The following is a 19,399-nucleotide window of genomic DNA, read 5'->3' on the forward strand; positions in this document are numbered from 1 at the left end:
AGCAAGTAAGAATTCATGTATAAAATTAATCAAGTCCCATTTTAAGCCTTTTCTTCAGTCCACTGAGAATACTGACAAACTGGTTTATAATACAGATGTTTTGTAATGTTAATTTTCTATGTCCAAGCCTGACTCTCAGATATCATACTGTAAACTCTTAGAAATCTGGGATGACTTAAAACTGTCCTCCCATTGCTTTTCAGGTCTTGCTCCACCTTTCCCAGACAGAAGTTGGTAAATAAGTTTGATGGCTTTAAGCCTGCACTGGATCATGTAGTTTCATCTGTTGTCTTGGTTATTCTAAGGGGAAGATTTAGGTATATAATTCTTGAATTGTAGAAGGCTTTGATTTTGAACCTTATATTTCAGAGATAGCAGGAATTTCTGAATGTTTCATGGTTATATAAAAGGAGATACTAGAAGAAAGTTAAGTCAGGTCAGTGTCCTGCACCAGTAATCTCAGCTACTGGGTGCGGGAGGCGGGTGTAGAAAGTTTGGGACCAGCCTGCACACAATTTAGTAAGACACTCTCAAAAGTACATATATATATATATATATATATATATTGTACTAGGGATTTAAACCAGGAGGCACTTTACCACTAAGTTTCTTAATTAGTCCTTTTTTTAAGCTGTATTTATTTTTATGTGGTGCTGAGGATCAAACCCAGTGTCTCGTGTGCTAGGCAAATGCTCTACCACTGAGCTACAACCCCAGCCCTACCTTTTTTTTATTTTTTATTTTTTGGGGTTTCTACAAGTGGCTGGTGCTGGCTTTGAATTTGTGATCCTTCTGCCTCAACCTTGAGAGTAGCTGGGATTACAGGTGTGCACTGCTGTGCCTGGCTCAAAAGAGATAGGGATGTAGCTCCATTGGTAGAGTGCTTGACTACCATGCTCAAGGCCTTAGGTTTGGTCCCCAGGGCAAGACACACACACACAATGTTAAACTGTCTTTGGTGTCTGAGTATTTAAAGGGAGAAAAAAACCGGTTAAGTCAATGATTTCATAGTAATACATAAAGTTTTGTTTTATTTTTAGTGATACTAGGAATTAAGCCCAGAAACATTCTGCCTGTGAGCTATGTCCCCAGCCCCTTTATTTTTTTAGTTTGAGATACGGTCTCACTAAGTTGCCCAAGCTGGCCTCACAACTTGTAATCTTCTGCCTCTGCCTCCTAAATAGCTGGGATTTAGAGGTGTGTACCACCATGTCCAGCTACATCATTAATTTATATACGCTGATTATGTCTTCATTAAGTGTAAGGATTTTCAACCTGTATGACTATAACAAGGGTAATGACAAAATAAATAGGAAAGCACAAAATAGTATGTATTTTTGAGAAAAATTATTTGAGTATAATTATCAGTTGGACTGTTCTCTGCCTGCCCTGCACCAGTACTAAGGCTTGGTATAATTTTATCCCTGGGCTTCATTCAAAAATCTGAGGGGTCCTCAGATAATACATAATAATGCATCCCATGTTTCACTTGGACCAGCTTAGGTGTCATGTAGCTTACCATAGCATAAAGAGAAACAATAATAGTTTGGTTAGTATAAAAAAGTGCTGTGGGGACTGAGGATGTAGCTCCATGGTAGAGCATTAGCCTGTGTAAGGCTCTGGGTTCAATCTCCCATAACAACAACAAAAAAAATGTGTGTATTTAGATACAACTGGGTTCTAATCTTGGTTTCTGTTGGTATTGTTTTACCTGGTAATGGTGTGACTTTTTTGGTGCTTATTTTTTCATCAGTAAAAAGAATAATATAATACCACTTCAGGATTTCTTGGGGGATTGGTTTTAAATGAGATTGGTGATTGTGTTGTATGTAAATCATAAAGAAGATCTCATCTATCTTCCTTCCCAAAAGTGAAATGTTTTGACAGTTTCATTTTACCTTTCAAGTTGAAAAACATTTCTAAGTATCACAGGCAATTCAGATTTGTTTTTTTGAATTTTTCTGGGGGAGTGGGATTCTGGACATTGAACCTAGGAATGCTTTACCTCTGGGCTATATCCCCAGTCCTATTTAGTTTCTGAGATGGTTTCAGATGTGATCTTCTTGCCTCAGCCTCCTGAGTCACTGAGATTAAGAGCATGAGCCACCATGCCTGGCTCTTTTGGAACATTTTTAAGGAAAAAAAATTAAAGATAGAAAAACATGTTTTCACCCGAAAATTGAGGCGTTGTTTTCTTTTGTTTGAAGGAAACTCAGAAGCATTGATAACTACCTATGCTAAGGTTTAGCATACAAACCTGGAACAGAGCATCAGCTCTTTGTATCCCTCTGGGTGAATGGCTGGATTGAGTTTTCTGCAACTATAACCAACATGATTGATTCCAACATTATATAGACTGTAGGAAAAAATTTTTACACTGTTGGAAATCAGCATCTGCTTAGGCATGTGTTTCCTCTCCCTAAACTCTTAAGTTTCTCCCCAGTTAGCTCACTCTTGTTAAGTTATTGGAGGAAAATGTAGATTTTGACTGGTCAAATGTATGTGAGATCAATAATTTTTCTTTGTCAAGGTTCCAATTAACCTTGAATAAACACTCAGAATAAACCAGTGGTAGAACAAGATGAAAACACATTTCCTTCTACAACTTCCCTAATACCCCTCTTTTGTCCACAGCCCCTCAAACACCTGTTTTTATCAAAGCATACTGACTGGCAGAGCCCCTTAACTCCCTGTGTGCACTCCAATTTCCTGTTGAGATGACAAGTTCTAGAATGTAGTATATATTACTGTTGATGTCTACAGGGACTAGTCTGAATAAAATATACTGTTTCTGTTCCTCTTTCTGTAAAACCTGTTCAAAATTGTTGAGTGAAGTCATTCCATTCAATCATTCATGAAGGACTCAATTCTCAATGCTTTCTCCACTTCCTTAGCAGTCTGCTAAAGGCTTATTTACAGTTTATTTTTATGCTGAAGGCAGAATTTTATTAAAGGGGCAGCACAGCATAATAGTTAGGAATTCTGGCTCTAGTCTAGAGCCAGAAACTGGAGTTCACTAACTTGGGCAAATTATTTATCTTCTCTAAGCTTCAATTTCCTTATCTGCCAAGTGGAGAGAACAGTATTTACCATATGGTTGTCTGTGAATATTAAATGATATTATGAATATAAAATGATTATTCTCGGTACCTGGGACATTTTAAAAATTCAGTTCGTCTTACCTATTATGAATACCAAAGAAAGACCATGGTAGACCCTATTTACTTTCAAATATGAGTAAAACAACAAAAATTATGCATGAGGTGTTATACTGTCAGTCAAGTTTGTTGAATGATTACTATGGCCAGGGAACTCTGGGACACAACCTCTACTTTCTAGTGTCTAGAGTCTAGTTTCTCCTTTAGTAAAGCTGGGATAAAAATAGGTAAAATTCTGAAGTAATCCAGGTCAGTTAATTTCTTATGATAGAGTTAAACAGAATTATAAGAAACCTGTCAATCCTATCTTCAGATGGGTGAAAATCTGGAAGAAACAGCCAGATACACACTTGTAATCCCAGCAACTCAGGGGACTCAATCAGGAGGATTACAAGTTGAAAGCCCGCTTCAGCGACTTGTCAGTACTGTCTCAATAAAATAAAAAGGGCTGGGGGTGTGCTCAGTGGTAGAGGGCCTTTGGTTCAATCACCAGTACCCTGCACACGCGCGCACACACACACATAAAAAAAAAAGAAGAAAAAATCTGGAGGAAAGCCTTTATAAGTAATGAAGATTCATATTTTAGAATATTTTTTTCTAGTACTATTTCCAATTAGAAATGCCAGAGAAATACTATATGTATAAAAATAACTTGAAAAATATAGTGTGGTTATATTCCCAGTTAATATAATTACTTTCTAATTAATATAAGATACTATTGTTCAAAGCACTTAAATCTCAACAAAAATGAAATATGCACATAAATTATGGCACTTGTTCCATGTCAGGATTAAAAATAAGGCTTTCAAAGACTACATGATGACATAGGAAGATGCTTTATGATAAATGAAAAAAAAGTTGGCTTAGATATGGTATACTTCTAATTTTGTTAGAAATGAAAAAGTATATAGAAGGAAGCCAATAGTTAGATGGTAATATTAAAAGTAAATTTATTTTTATCTTGAAATCCTTTTTGAATAAACATTTCAAAGAAATGGTTCAGGTTGTAATACTTAATGCTTATAGTGCATTAGTTCTCAATTTAACATATATCATTAAAAATCCTTTTAGTTATGTAGACTACCATAAAACATAAGGACACAAGACAAAAGTAGTAACTAAAAAGGGGAAAACTTTCAAACTAATTTAATTATTTGTAATATATAAATAATCATATATCCCTACCTATAAGGACTGACTAGAACTCAATAAATAACATGCATAAATCTAATTCTGTCTTATCACTAAATCATACCTTGAGAATAGCTATAAGCATGAGAAGGAGCACCTATTATGTCCTTTGATAATGAGTTGTGTGATTCCCGAGAGTGTTTTTCCATTAGCTCTCCTGTGTCACTGGATGAAGATGATGATGAAGACAATCCCAGTCTAACATATCTTCCTTTTTTACCACAGAGTGAACAATCTACTGGTGTGGCACTAGGTCCCCGGGGCAGTTGAACTTCATCTCTGTCGTAGTTTCTTACAGCTCCACTGTGGTGCACAGAGCGTTCTCGTTGCCAGATATAATGAGTTGGTGCAATGGCCATAACCTGTAATGGAAAGCTTACTTTTAGAATTTAATAAGATTTTTAAATTTATTAAAATAAAGTATACAAAAATTTAACTGAAGAACAGCCACTTCTGCCAGGTGTGTTGGCACATGCCTATAATTCCACCAACTTGAGAGCCTGAGGCAGGAGGGACCACAAATTCATGGCCAGCCTCAGTAACTTGGTAAGACCCTGTCTCAAAATTGAAAAAATAAAAATTAAGGCTTGCAATGTATCGCAGTGTTAAAAGCACCTCTGAGTACAATCCCCAGTATCTAAAACAAAACCAAAAAAAAAAAAAAAAGAACCTCAGCCATTTCTGAGATAAAAATCTAAGTTACCAGCCAGGTGCTGGGTGCACACCTGTAATCCCAGCAGTTCGGGAAGCTGAGACTGAAGAATCAAGAGTTTAAAGCCAGCCTCAGCAAAAAGTGAGGCATTAAGCAACTTAGTGAGACCCTGTCTCTAAATAAAACAAAAAATTAGGGCTGGGGATATGGCTCAGTGTGCAGGTACCCTTGAGTTCACTCCCTGGTACCAAAAAAAAAAAAAAAAAAAAAAAATCTAAAATCTAAGTTACCAATTTTAAAACGGCAACAAAACATCTTCAGATATTGACATAGTATTTAAATAATGTCAAACAAGAAACAGAATTGAAACAAACTTCCAGGTTGTTAGGGTGTTTGTTTTCAAAAATTTGAATATTTTAAGTTTAGGAAAGATAATATAGTTAGCCCAAAACAAAACATGATTCTTAACTTTGGAATGTGCTGGGTTAAAAAAAAATTAAGGTTCTCAAATGTGTATATGTTAGACTAGTCTAAAATTTGTCATTAGGAAAGGATATGGTGAATAACAACAAAAGTAATTTAGCTCTTTGTTCCACAGTTTCTTATCTGTAATATGAGAATAAGAGGGCCATTATGAGCAATAGATGAGATTACCTATAAAGTATTTAAGAGTCCTTCACTATCAAACCTTGTTCTATAAGGCTTATTAAACAAAACATGGACTTTACAGTCAGGGTAGATTTTAAGTTTCTTATCCTGGCTCTGCCACTTCTAGCTGTGTGATACTGAGCAAGTTATTTAACCTTTATGAGCCCCAATTTCTTCTCTAAAATGAGGATGGTATCTATCCCATGGGTTGTTCTGAGACTGGATGAGATAGGTGTGTAAACTCCTTACCACATAGGACATCTGGCAAATGATAGCCATTTACTGGCAGATGATAGCCATTTAAAAAGTCAACCAGGGAACCTCATGAAATCTACAACATATCAATAACCAATGTTTTGACCAGTGATTATCAAATTGTTTGGAGAGCCCTAAGGTTTCAGAGGTATTTTAGGGATACCAGGAGGGACAAGGGAAGACAACAGGCAAATCAACTCAATTTTGAGGATTGTGTGTATAATTTTTGTTTGGAAAGAAAGAGTTTTGCTGTTAAAAGTAAAAACCTTTAAGAAAAAACAAATTTAGAATAGTTTCTTCAAAAAATTGCGTTACTATAACTCCCCAAGATAATGACATAAAGAATACTGTGCTAATAGTATGCTTTTTTAGTGCTGGGGAACCAACTGAAAAATAAATATAAAAAAAGAATGTACATGCAAGGCAACTACTCTATCACTGAGCTACCATTCCAGCCTTCTATTATTTTTTTAAATTTCTTTTATTTTTATAGTTATAGATGGACAGCATACCTTTGTTTTATTTCTTTATTTTTATGTGGTACTAAGGATCCGAACCCAGTGCCTCAAATGTGCTAGGCAAGCGCTTCACCACTGAGCTACAGCTCCAGCCCCTAGTTTCCTGTTATTTTTAAAATATATTTTAGAATTGAATTTACTTTATAACTCACTTCTTAAATCCTTCAAAAAAAGTTTTCAACATGTAAAAATTTATATTATTTTAAAAAGTAGAAGCAAATGAAGATATTTTATATAAAACATTTCTGTAATAATGTAAAAACTAGGTTTAAATCTAAAGTGAGGAAGTAAGAATATTAGAATTTCTTATTTTTTGCATTTTAATTACTTTTCCCTCAATACTTCTGTATCTCTATTTCCCACATCTGGACTGTCCTTTCCCTTAGTCTTAGTTACTTCTCCCTGAAGACCCAGTACAAGGTCTACATAACTAAAAGGAATACATAACAAGGTCTACATATCTAAAAGGATTAAAAATCCTTTTAGATATGTAGACTACCATAAAACATAATGTGTATATGTAACTTCTGGGCTGGGGCTGAGGCTCAGTGGTAGCGCACGTGCCTGGTATGTGTGAGGCACTGGGTTAGATTCTTAGTACCAAAAAAATAAAGATCTATCAGCAACTAAAAAATATTAAAAATAAATAAATAAATAAACTTCAGCTTTCAAGTTTTCTTGTCATAATATTAATGCTACTTTAGGGATTTTAGCATGTAAGTATCTAGTTCTCAAATGATAGAGAAAAATAAGAGCTCACTGACATTACACACCTTAAACAACGTTGAGTTTTGTAGTAGTCCTACAACAAAGCTTGGTGAGAAGGGTGAAGGGAAAACTGATAGCAATTTCCATTACTAAATGGAAAGTTTGGTAAACTTATTTTTGCAATAAATGACATATCATAGTATCTTTCCATGCCAACTCAAGTTAAAAAATACATAGCCACACTTACTTTCTAACATGTCTACATATTTATATTTACACACATATACTTACTTGAATAACAACAGTGAATTAAAAATAAAATTACTAGGGTCAAGATAATAGAGTTAGCCCAAAACAAAACATAATTCTTTTTTTAAATATTTGTTAGTTTTAGTTGAACACAATACTTTTATATCACTTATTTATTTTTATGTGATGCTGAGGATCGAACTCAGGGTCTCGCACGTGAAAGGCGAGTGCTCTACCACTGAGCCACAACCCAGCCCCCAAAACATAATTCTTAACTTTGGAAAAAATCACATAACTTTCTGGGTTACAGGGTTATCTTTTGAAGATGTGCAGTTTTCAAATGCTAAGAAAATGACTTCTCTAAGGCATTGGTAGCAGTTGACTTTAAGAAACATTTTTCTCCTTTTTTCATTTAACTTACACTTCTGTCATTTTTAGTGATTTGGGTTTTTTTCTTGTTGTTGCGTCTTTTGCTGGTGTTTCTAAAATTTAATACTGTTTTTACAGGCTCTCTGTTTTTCCCTTTTTACTTCTCTGTGGTCTCAAGAGGTAGTATAAGTATTAAAAGTACTGACTCTGGAGTTAAGACTGTTTAATTTGAATACTGGTGTGCTTCTTTACTAATTATGTGCCCTTGGAGAATTCACTCTGCCTTAGCTTTTTTTTTTCTTCTTTTTAAATATTTTTTAGATGTAAATGGACAAAATACATTTATTTATTTATCTTTATTTGGTGCTGAGGATCAAACCCAGGGCCTCAAATCTACCACTGAGCCACAACCCCAGTCCCGGCCTTAGCTTTCTTATCTGGAATTACCTAGTTAGCTCTAAGAATGGCTGTGGGAAATAATACATATGCAGTACATATGGCAGCACATGGCAGATCCTCAAAGTGTTAAATTAGCTATTATGATTTATTTATTTTTATTTTTGTTTTAGGTACTAGGGATTGAACTCAGAGGGAAGTTTTCAACTGAGCCACATCCCCAGCTCTACTTTGTATTTTATTCAGAGACAGGGTCTCACCGAGTTGCTTAGCGCCTCACTTTTGCTGAGGCTGGCTTTGAACTTGCAATCCTCCTGCCAAGCCATTGGGATTACAGGTGTGACACTGTATCCGGCTTACTACTTTAAACAACACTTACATGTAATGACTTATCTTACCATACCATTGACCATCTAATTGTCCAGTTATCACCTTAAAATGTCTAAATAGCAGATTCCTTATCTTCCCGATTGCTTCAGTTCACTTCACTATTTCCCTCATGGAATGCATCACTCTTCCTGCATAGATTCACTCCTCCTATAAAGATGTGAAACTAACAGCTCCTTCTCTCACGTGCCCTATATTCAACTAGTCACCAAGTAATGACAATTATAATTCTGTAACATTTCTAACATTGATTTCATTTTCTTAAGTACTGCTATCTAGTTCACATCCTTGCTTCATGCTATCTACTACACTATTCTGTTCTGTCTAAAAACAATGTTTTCAGGGCTGGGGATATAGCTCAGTTGGTAGAGTGCTTGCCTCGCATGCATAAGACCCTGGGTTCAATCCCCAGCACCACACACACAAAAAAAGCTTTTAGGGCTGGGATTGTGGCTCAGTGGTAGAGTGCTCGCCTAGTATGGGTGGGACTCGGTTCAGTCCTCAACACCACATAAAAATAAAGGCATTGTGTTGTGTCCATCTACACCTAAAAAATATTAAAAAAATAAAAAAATAAAAATAAAATGAAACACTGTTTACTTCACTGCTTTCTGAATTCTTAATCTGGAGTCAAGTAGACACTAACAGAACTTGGCTATAATGATATTGTGGCATCCAGATTATGGAACATAAGTGGAATCCAGGAAAACTTCCTCTCAATTTGCTGTCTTCCATGATGCATGAAAGAGGTTGGAATTAGAATATTCCTCTCTCATTGTATAGGCATCCTCCCTAATCTGTAAATCAGTCTAGAAATTAACACATCACCAAGGTAAACAAATTCCACCTCAAAGAATATGATATTCTTATTTTTCGTAAGAAAATAAGTTCAGAGTAAATAGGGAAATAGTCTTATTGTTCTGGAGAAGATCTACATATATTTTTCAGATTTGTGGTAGCTGACAAAAAGAGAAGAAAAAAAACCCAACTCATTAAACTGGGACTCAAAAAGGAAAATGGGGCTAAAAGGGGAAAGCAGGCATACCAGTAATAAAATATAGCACAGTTGGGGGGAGAGAGGGAGAGAGAGACAAATTATAAAAGTCATTATCTTTTGACAGTGGTATATAATGGAAAGTGCTGAATGTAAGTATAGTTATCTCTGTCAGTAACTTTAGGGCTATGGACAAGTCACAACATAAACAAGTTGTTTTCATCTCTGAAATGAAAAGACTACTACTTAATCCCCAAAATAAAATATAAATGCATTTTTCTAAACTAACTAATATGAAAGGTTTATACATAAGCTAGATGTCTTAGAGCAAACAGAACACTGGACAATCATTAAACATGAAGTCAAGTTCTGGCTCTGCTACTTATTTGTATGATCTTGAGTGATTTAAATCCCAACCTCCTTGGTATTCAGTTTCATTAGCTATAAAATTAGAGTGTCACCACCCTCACAGGAATTTTTGTGAGAATAAGAAAATAATTTATATGAAAATATTTATAACTTTACAGTTGCACTAGGCAACTGTAAAGTATTATTATCTTTTTTTTTTTTTTTGGTATCAGGGATTGAATTCATGGGTACTTAACCACTGAGCCACCTCCCCTAGGCCTATTTTGTATTTTATTTAGAGACAGGGTCTCACTGAGTTGCTTAGCACCTCAGAGTTGCTGAAACTAGCTTTGAACTTGTGATCCTCCTGCCTCAGCCACCAGAGCCACTGAGATTACAGGTATGTACCACCGGACCCTTCTTAAAGTATTATTATTTTAAGTCAGTTTGTAGCCATCTCAATTTGAGTTCATTTTAGGATATAGGACTAAAGAAATATTTTGATAAGCAATATGCTAGATCCAAATGCATAGAATGTTAATGATGTAATTGTTTATAACAACACTCTCCACAACAATAAACTTCATGTGTTACTCATAAACTAACTGTTGAATGAATACTTAAAAAGAGAACAGGATAAAGTTTACTAGATAGTTGCCTTTTCTTTTTTCTTAAATTTAATTTTCAGATAGGGTCTCACTGAGTTGCCCAGGCTGACTTCAAACTTGTGATCCTCCTGCCTCAGCCTCCCCAGTAACTGGAACTGCAAGCACATGCCACCATGCTTGGCTGGTAGTTGACTTCTCTATACCCCAATGACTCAAATGTACCTGTTTGAAACAGCCAAAAATAGGTTATTTAACTTCCCTGGAGTAAGGGGCATGCAAAGTGAGCTCAGTGAAAAATTATAATTTATTGGGTTTTTAAAATGCTTTTCTACTTCATGAATAAAAAGGTGCAAAAAAGGATTGGAAGCCTTAAATTCCATGCATTTTACCAGCAAATATTTACTATCTATTTGTATATGTGGGTGTGTGTGTTTATCTTTTTGTTTCTACCTTAGTGAATGTGAATTGATAATTATACATTGTGGTTTTGATTCCCTGATAGTTAATGACTTTGAGCACCTTTCCATGTGTTTTTTTTGCCATCTGTATATCTTATTTGGAAAAGTGTCTATTCAGCTCCTTTGTCTATTTTTTAAAAATATTTATGTTTTAGAAGTAGTTGAACACAATATTTTTATTTTATTTATTTATATATGGTGCTGAGGATCAAACCCTTGTCTTCACACTCTGAGCCACAACCCCAGCCCCTCCTTTGTTTTTTAACTGGGTTCTCTTTTATTATTGCGTTCCAAGAGATCTTTATATATTCTAGATACAATTCCCTTATCAAATAAATGATTTGCAAGAAAAATTTCTCCCATTCCCAATTTGTGGATTGTCTCTTCACTTGGTATCTTTATATTATTTTTTTCCCTTTTTATTGGTTCTTTTTAGTTATACATAATATTAGGATTCATTTTGACATAGCCATTAAAGTATGGAATATAATTTCCTTAACTTAGTCACTTGATATCTTTTAAAGGACAAAAATTGGGGCTGGGGATGTGGCTCAAGCAGTAGCACGCTTGCCTAGCATGCGTGCGGCCTGAGTTCGATCCTCAGCAGCACCACATACCAACAAAGATGTTGTGTCCGCCAAGAACTAAGAAAAAATAAATAAATGTTAAAATTCTCTCTCTCTCTCTCTGTCCCCCTCTGTCTCTCACTCTCTCTTTAAAAAAAAAAAAAAAAAAAAAAAAAAAAAAAAAAAAAAAAAAAAAAAAGGACAAAAATTGTAACTTTTTTTTTGAGGGAGGTCTGAGGATTGAACTCAGGGGCACTCAACTACTGAGTCACAATCCCAGTCATGTTTTGTATTTGATTTAAAGACAGGGTTTCACTGAGTTGATTAGCACCTCACTGTTGCTGAAGTTGGCTTTGAACTTGCAATCCTCCTGTCTCAGCCTCCTGAGCTGCTGGGATTACAGGCGTATGCAACTGTGCCTGGCTGAAAGTTTTTAATTTTGATGACATCTACTTTATCCATATTTTCTTTTGTTGCTTGTATTTTTGGTCTCATATCTAAGAAACCTAATTCAAGGTCACTAAGATTTACCACTACATTTTCTTTTAAGAGTTTTATAGTTTTAATTTGGACTTTGATTCATTTTGAGTTAAATTTTATATATAGTATAAGGGAGGTAACTCAACTTCATTCTTTTGCATGTCAGTTGTCCAGCACCATTTGTTGAAAAAAAAAATACTATTTGTCCTCCATTGAATTCTCTTGGCAACCTTGTCAAAATTCAACTGAACAAAATAGTGATAGTTGCTTTCTAGACACTTCAATACTACTTTGAGGGAGATATTACCTTATGTAGCATAAGGAAAGATCTCTTTAAGGTAACATTTAAGCATAATCCTGGATGTAGTGAAGTATATTCAATTATAGGGAAAGAGCATTCTAAGTAATGAGAACAGCAAGTGCAGAGAATCTAAGGTAGGAATGAGCCTGGTGTATATGAAGAGTATGGCAAGGAGGCCAGTGTAGCTGGAGTAGAGTGGGCAAGGATAGGTCAAAGTGATAAGAAAGGAGAGCTGGTATAACCATAAGGACTTTGCCTTTTACCCTATATGAGATGAGAAGCCACTGGGGGCTTTTGATGAAAAGAGTCATGATTCACTTATTTTTTAGAAGATTTACTTCAGTTGCTGTATGAACCTCTTAAAGTACAGGGAAGAAAGGTTATAGGAGAGACCATTGGGAAGGTTATGGAAAAAATCAAGGCAAAAGATGACAGTAGGATATTAGTGGTGGGGTTTATAAGAAATGATATTTTTTCAAGTATAGATGTGAGAAAAAGGAAAAAAGAGTGAACAGTAACAATTTTTTGGCCTGAACAACTAAAAGTTTTAGTTGCTTTTTACTAACATATGGATGACAGTAGGAATAGAAGGTTTAGAGGTCTGTGTAGAGAAATATGGAGTTCAGTATTAAACATGTTTAAGTCTGGGTTATTATTAGGCAATAAAATATGACAAGCAATTTGATATGCAGACCAGGATGTGGAAGAGATGTTAGCTATCCTCATTAAAGCTTTGGGAATGAATGATATTAGTACTATCAGTAGAAGAGAGAAGTCGTCTCCTAGGACCCTGAGCCCTGGGGCATTCTAATGAGATTAGTGAGGTGGAAAGGAACTGACAAATAGGCCTGAAAAAGAAAAACCTGATATCCTTGAAACCAAATGAAGAGAATATCTGGATAAATGACATCTTAGCTGCTGCTAAGTTGAGGGCTAAGAACTTCAGATTTGGCAATTCAGAACTATTTGATAACTTGAAAAGTTTTTGTGTAATGATGGGGAAGACTTTACATAGTTTCAAGGAGAATGAAAAGGAAGGAAGTAGAGACAGAGTACAAACTCTTTACGGGGTTTAATTAAAAGAGGTAGGGCACAGAAATGTAGCTGGGGGATGAAACTTTTTAATTTGTTTAAGTTGGTGACAATCTTAGAGCAATTCTGTATTCTGATGGCAGTGGTCTAGTAAAACAAAATATGAAATGCTGGAAAAGGAGACGATTACTGGAGTGATGTTATGAAAAAAGCAAGAAAAAATGAGATCTAGTGCACAAATAGAGGGCATGAACTTGGATAGGAGCAAAGATGATTCTTCCACAATATTGAAGGGAGGCAGAATATATAGGTAAACATACAGTTAGAATGACAGATTTGCTGTATGTTGACATTCTTTTCTGATTGCTTTATTTTCTCAGTTAAAGAGAATGCATTATTGTTACCAATTGAGTGTGAGAACAGAAATGGGAGATATTAGAAGTGTAACATGTTTGACTTCATAAAATATTCAGTTTATAGTTTAAACAATAGGCAAGTAAATAAGTACAAAATTTGTTCAGTGCTATAGAAACAAATAAGATATTGTGATAGAGGATAAAGGGATTAAGCAGATTTAAATAAGGTGAACTTTTTGATCAAAAAGCTAGAAGAAAGGATTTTTTTTGTTGTTTATAAAAAAGGATTTTGAAATGTTTTTGCCCCAAAAAAGTGATAAACGCGGGGGCTTGGGCTGTGGCTCAGCGGTAAAGTACTTGCCTAGCATGTGTGAGGCCCTGGGTTCTATCCTCAGCACCACATATAAATAAATAAATAAAATGTATTGCATCCAACTACAACTAAAAAATAAATATTTTTTAAAAGTGATAAATGTTTGTGAAGAGATAGATATGTCTAACCTGATTATACAATGAAATCATGTAATGAAACATCACATGGTATCCCATTAATATGTACAATTTTTGTGTTTTTCTTTATCAGTTTAAAAACAGTTTTAAGTGTTGACATATGAAAAAAGCATAAGGGATACAATAACAATTATACATCCATATTTCTACGACCTAGAATGAATGGATGTTATTGCTATTTTTGCTTTAAGCATTTTTAAGTTAAAAGTAATACAAAGGATCTGGTAGACTTACTACATAATCAATAAATCAGTATGTACTTAATGAATGAATGAGTTCTATCAAACATTAAGGAACAAGCTAGCTTGCCCAGGAAAAGCTCAAGCAATAAAAATTTATATACCTTTAAACTCTCAAAATTTAAAGTTAGGAAAAACTTTAGTTTAATTGCTTACCTAAAGGATGAATCTTCTCTATAACAATCAACTGCTTGTTTTTAAAAAGTCATCAGTGACAGAAATCACTGCCTCTCGAACAGTCTATCTCATTTTCACATAACTGTTAGAACAACTGAATGATTATTATTGAATTTTAGTTTTCCATCTACAGATCTTAATCCTCTGCTTACATTCCAAAAAGAAAATTCACATATATTTTCTGTCCTGCTATGGTACTTTAAATATCTGAAAGCAGCTAGTAAGCTTTTGAAATCTTCTCTTCTTCATACTAAAAATCTCTACTTTTTGTTATTCTACCTGACATTTTTCTTTTAAGACCCTGCTCTATTCTATTTTTTTTAAAGAGTGAGAGAGAGGGAGAGAGAGAGAGAATTTTAATATTTATTTTTTAGTATTTGGCAGACACAACATCTTTGTCTGTATGTGGTGCTGAGGATCGAACCCGGGCCGCACTCATGCCAGGCGAGCGCACTACCGGCTGAGCCACATCCCCAGCACCCTGCTCTATTCTAGTTGCTCTCCTCTCTATATATATTTGTTCTTCAATATTCTTCAAGTGTGGTATGCAGAACCAAATGCAATACTTTAGCTATAATCTGATGATTACCTCTTTTCTGCAGCTTAAGTCTAAACTTCCTGGAAGTCCCATTCCAAAACTAAATTTTCAGCTGTCTACAATATTTTAATCTTTTATATTCACATTATTTTTTATTTAAAAATTTTAATTAGTAAAATAGCAGTTGTGTAAACTGCTCTGACTCTGATCTTATCTGACCATATACTGGAGTGGCAATAGTTTATAAAAGGACTTGGGTGAGAACAGTCAATATAGCAGTTCCAACAAAAATGCAGATTAGAATGTCTAAAGTTGAGTAAATGAAAATTTAAATGGAGCAAATTAAATATTAGAAATCATATGAGCCTCTCCATCAAACAAGTGAGGCCTCCTTTAATAGTCTTTACCATAGCCACTTGCAATCACAAGAAAATTCATTAAGATCAATCATATTGTGCAACCCCTAAAGGAAAAAACTGAGGAAACTCATGGGTAATTTTCAGAGCTTCATTATAAAGTCCATACCATTAAGCCACAGCATTCTCTTTGGCTCTTTTACAGTCTGGTACAGCAGATAAGATGTTTCCAGTTCTAATAGAGTATATTAACCCTGCTGGTGTGAAAATGTCTAGAAAGTAGAGGGTGGCCAGTCATCAGATAAAGTATTGCCAGTCCTCCTGGAGTCTTGTTACTACTAACAAGAGCGCATGCGCTCGCTCTCTCTCTCTCTCTCTCTCTCTCTCTCTCTCTCTCTCTCTCTCTCTCTCTCTCTCTCTCTCTTTTGGTGTTGCTGGGGATTGAACCCATGGCCTTGGGCATTTGAGGCAAGCACTCTACCAACTGAGCTAGCCCCCTTCTATTCTTTTAGCTGGGTGTCTCACAGGTTCTGAAGCATTTACTTTGAAAAAATTAGTGTGTTCAAATACAGTCCATAAGGATGTCAACAGATATGCAAATTATCCACTCTTAAATTGGGGAGGGAATGACAAAGTGAAAATACAGGACTCTTCCAATGCTCTGTAATTGGAATGAGTCCAATTTAAATTCCTTAATGAGGATCCATTAATTTGAAGGGACCTCATACATCCAACTTTTCATCTACTGAATTTAATCTTGTAAAAGCTTGACTTACTGTGTATTCTTTTAAGTTATTTCTGAATCTTTTCCCAAGAGTCAACAATCCTCTTAATTTATCCTATAAATATGCATGTCTGTTTTATCTTCATTCATTAATAAATATAATTAAAAGATTGGTTCTAGGCAGAATTCTGTGATATACCACTGAAGTCTTCACTTAGGTTTGCTACTAGTCCTTTAATTGGTTCCTTTTGGCCCATAATCATTTAACTGTGTAGGATTAACTTAGTGATAAATTAATCTACCTTACATTTATCAAAATTTCTAAACTAGTACAAGAGCTTACAGTGATCACTGTTCTCCATTTAGTTTTCTCTCAAATTTTCCTTTAGCTTGAAACATTAGCTTTCTTTATTAAAAACCAAAACATTTGATCAAATAATTGACTTTAAAATTTTTAGTGTCCTTTTTGTTCACCTTGAAATCTAACATCAAGGAAACAACGTATTCTATGTGAATAGAGAGATGGGTTTAAAAAATATTTAAATTATATACTTCAATCTTGGGAACTTGAAATATCACATATTTAGCATAAATTGTTGATTCTATTCCAGAGTTATTACAATCCTTAATAAGCATTTATTTTGGTAGGCTCACACCACTCTTTCCTAATATATTGGTGATCTTCTAGGAACAAGAAGCACATTAAAATAAAAGTACTATAGGAGTAGCCTGCTCTGAAAAACAGAAATGACAATTTTTAATTATTATGACACAAATTCAAATACCAATAAGATAATTCAGAAATGGTAGACATAGTAATGGCCAGGTTTATTATATATGCTTACATATACAAAACAAAAAAGAAACATTAAAACCATATTAAAAAGGAAAATTAAATAAACAGAAGACAAATGTTACATATGTAAGCATTTTAAAGTCCTTACCTCCTCACAGCATCGTCTGCTTACAATAGCCCTATAATCAATTCTATCCCAGAGTTGGTCCCTTAACTTTAAGAAATTAGGGAACAGTTTTCTCCAGTTTTTCCCTAGAGCCCACGGAAAAATTTCATACTTGGATTCTTCCTCATCTTCTTCAACTGTATTAGCCAGATACCTAATAAAACCAATAACCCAAAAAAGAAATGGGCAAGGACAGGAAGAATAGTTAACAACAACAAAAAAAGAAATACAAATGGCTTTTAAACACATATAAGATGTTCAACTTTACTCATAATTTAAAGAAAGGCATACCAAAAATAGAGATACAGGGAATTTTACCTTGTTGGGTTCTGGGTATTTTTGTACTCCTATAAATCTTAAGTTTCATACTGGGATGCAGTTAAGTTACTTGGAAACAACTGGATCCTTCCATGTCCTGATTTTATTATTTCTTATATGTATCTGGAGCAATGTTGAGTCTGAGGCTAATTACTGATAACTACCTGAGGCAAGAACTTCCTGAGTTCTTGAGATCTTAAAACTTCATAAATTATGAATTTTCAGTCTGGTTGGTAGAAACAGACATTGTTCCCAGCTCTATGTGAATGAATGTTAAACACTGTTCCCTAATATTTTTAAAAATAATCTTTCCCTAGACTCAGGTAGTTTCTGTATACATGAATGGAGATCAGAATTCTGTCAAATATTTGAGAGGGACCAGGCATGCACAGAAGAAAGAAAACAATCCATAATAAGAATAACCAATCAATCAAACCCAGTCCAAAACTAGACAAGGACATTAAAAGTTAAAATTATGGCTGAGTTGTGGCTCAGTTGTAGAAGACTTGCCTGGCATGTGTGAGGCACTGGGTTCAATCCTCAGCACCATATAAAAATAAATAAAATAAAGGTATTATGTCCATCTACTGAAAAATATTTTTAAAGTTAAAATTAATCCATATGCTCAAAAAATAGACATTGAAAATGTGCATCTAGACATGAAAATACGATGAAACTACACTAAATGAAGCCTGTAATCCCAGCTATTAGGGAGGCTGAGGTAGGAAGATTTCGAGTTTGAAGCCAGAATAGGAAGGAAGGAAGGAAGGAAGGAAGGAAGGAAGGAAGGAAGGAAGGAAGGAAGGAAGGGAGGGAGGGAGGGAGGGAGGGAGGGAGGGAGGGAGGGAGGGAGGGAGGGAGGGGAAAGAAGAGGAAAGAGGAGGAGGAATAAGAAGAAGGAGGAGGAGGAAGGAGGAGACAAAGGAAGCAAAAGAGGAGGAGGAGGAAGGAGAAGGAAAAAAGGAGCAGAAGAGAAAGAAGAGGAAAGAAGAAGAAAATTATACTGGAATTAATGGCAGATTAAATACTATAAAAGATTTGTGAATTGAAGGCACAGAAACTATTTGAAATGACATACACAGAGGAAAAAAAGGAACAAAAATCATGAACAGGGCATCATTTAGATGTGGGATAACCCCCAAAAGTCTAATAAAGGTGAAATTAGAGTCTCTTAAGTCAGTGGGTATGCAGAAAAATATTGAAAGAAATAATGGCTGAACATTTTAAAAATTTGATGAAAATTATAAATCTTCAAAGCCAAATGGACATGAAGAAAATTAGACCAAAGTACATTGCTCAAAACTAATGATAAAAAAATATTAAAAGCAGTCAGAAAAAATATGAGACATGTTAGATAATATAGGAACAAAGTTAAGGATGGAGCAGATTTGCCATCTGAAATAATGCAAGCCCCACAGTTGATTTTTCAGGAAAGATGGGTAATATACAACAAAAATGTTACAAAATACATAGGGAACAAGGAATCATGGGCAGAAAATTTAAAAAGTACCATGTTAAAATAAGGGGATAATACATCTGAAAAATATCAAAAATCTATAATGTACTTTGGAGCCATATTGGGATCACATCATGATTCTACTCTACATTAACAATTTTTTCATGTTCAGTATGACAAAATATCACATATGAGGAAGATATCCTCCAACTTGAAACAGATTTCCTTGGTGCAGAGTCCATTTCTTTTGCATAATAATTATGTTTATTCAAGTAAAGAATTAAGAACTTCCTATTATAAAGGATGAAATTTAAAAAAAAAGATAAATGAACTGGGTGTGGTAAGGAGTGTGTGTAATCCCAACTGCTCAGGAGGCTGAGGCAGGAGGATTGCAAATTTGAGGTCAGCCTGGGCAATTTAGCAAGACTGTCTCAACATGAAATTT

The 19,399-nt window shown here is 34.8% G+C and overlaps 1 protein-coding gene and 1 non-coding gene across 3 annotated transcripts in view; both read right to left on the reverse strand.

Annotated features, from left to right (window-relative positions):
* Spdya (speedy/RINGO cell cycle regulator family member A) overlaps positions 1-19,399 on the reverse strand; it is a 51,771-nt gene that overhangs the window by 17,640 nt on the left and 14,732 nt on the right. For both annotated transcript variants that reach the window (XM_078029464.1, XM_078029463.1), the window contains 2 exons: positions 17,163-17,334; positions 4,414-4,711 (listed from right to left, as the gene is read on the reverse strand). In XM_078029464.1, coding sequence (XP_077885590.1) covers positions 4,414-4,711; positions 17,163-17,334 — 470 coding nt within the window. The remainder of the gene's footprint in view (positions 1-4,413; positions 4,712-17,162; positions 17,335-19,399) is intronic.
* Positions 7,561-7,632, reverse strand: Trnae-uuc (transfer RNA glutamic acid (anticodon UUC)). The gene has a single exon. It is a non-coding gene; the product is annotated as a tRNA-Glu (tRNA).

The sequence above is a fragment of the Ictidomys tridecemlineatus genome, chromosome 12 (assembly GCF_052094955.1).
Source record: "Ictidomys tridecemlineatus isolate mIctTri1 chromosome 12, mIctTri1.hap1, whole genome shotgun sequence".
Lineage (NCBI taxonomy): Eukaryota > Metazoa > Chordata > Mammalia > Rodentia > Sciuridae > Ictidomys > Ictidomys tridecemlineatus.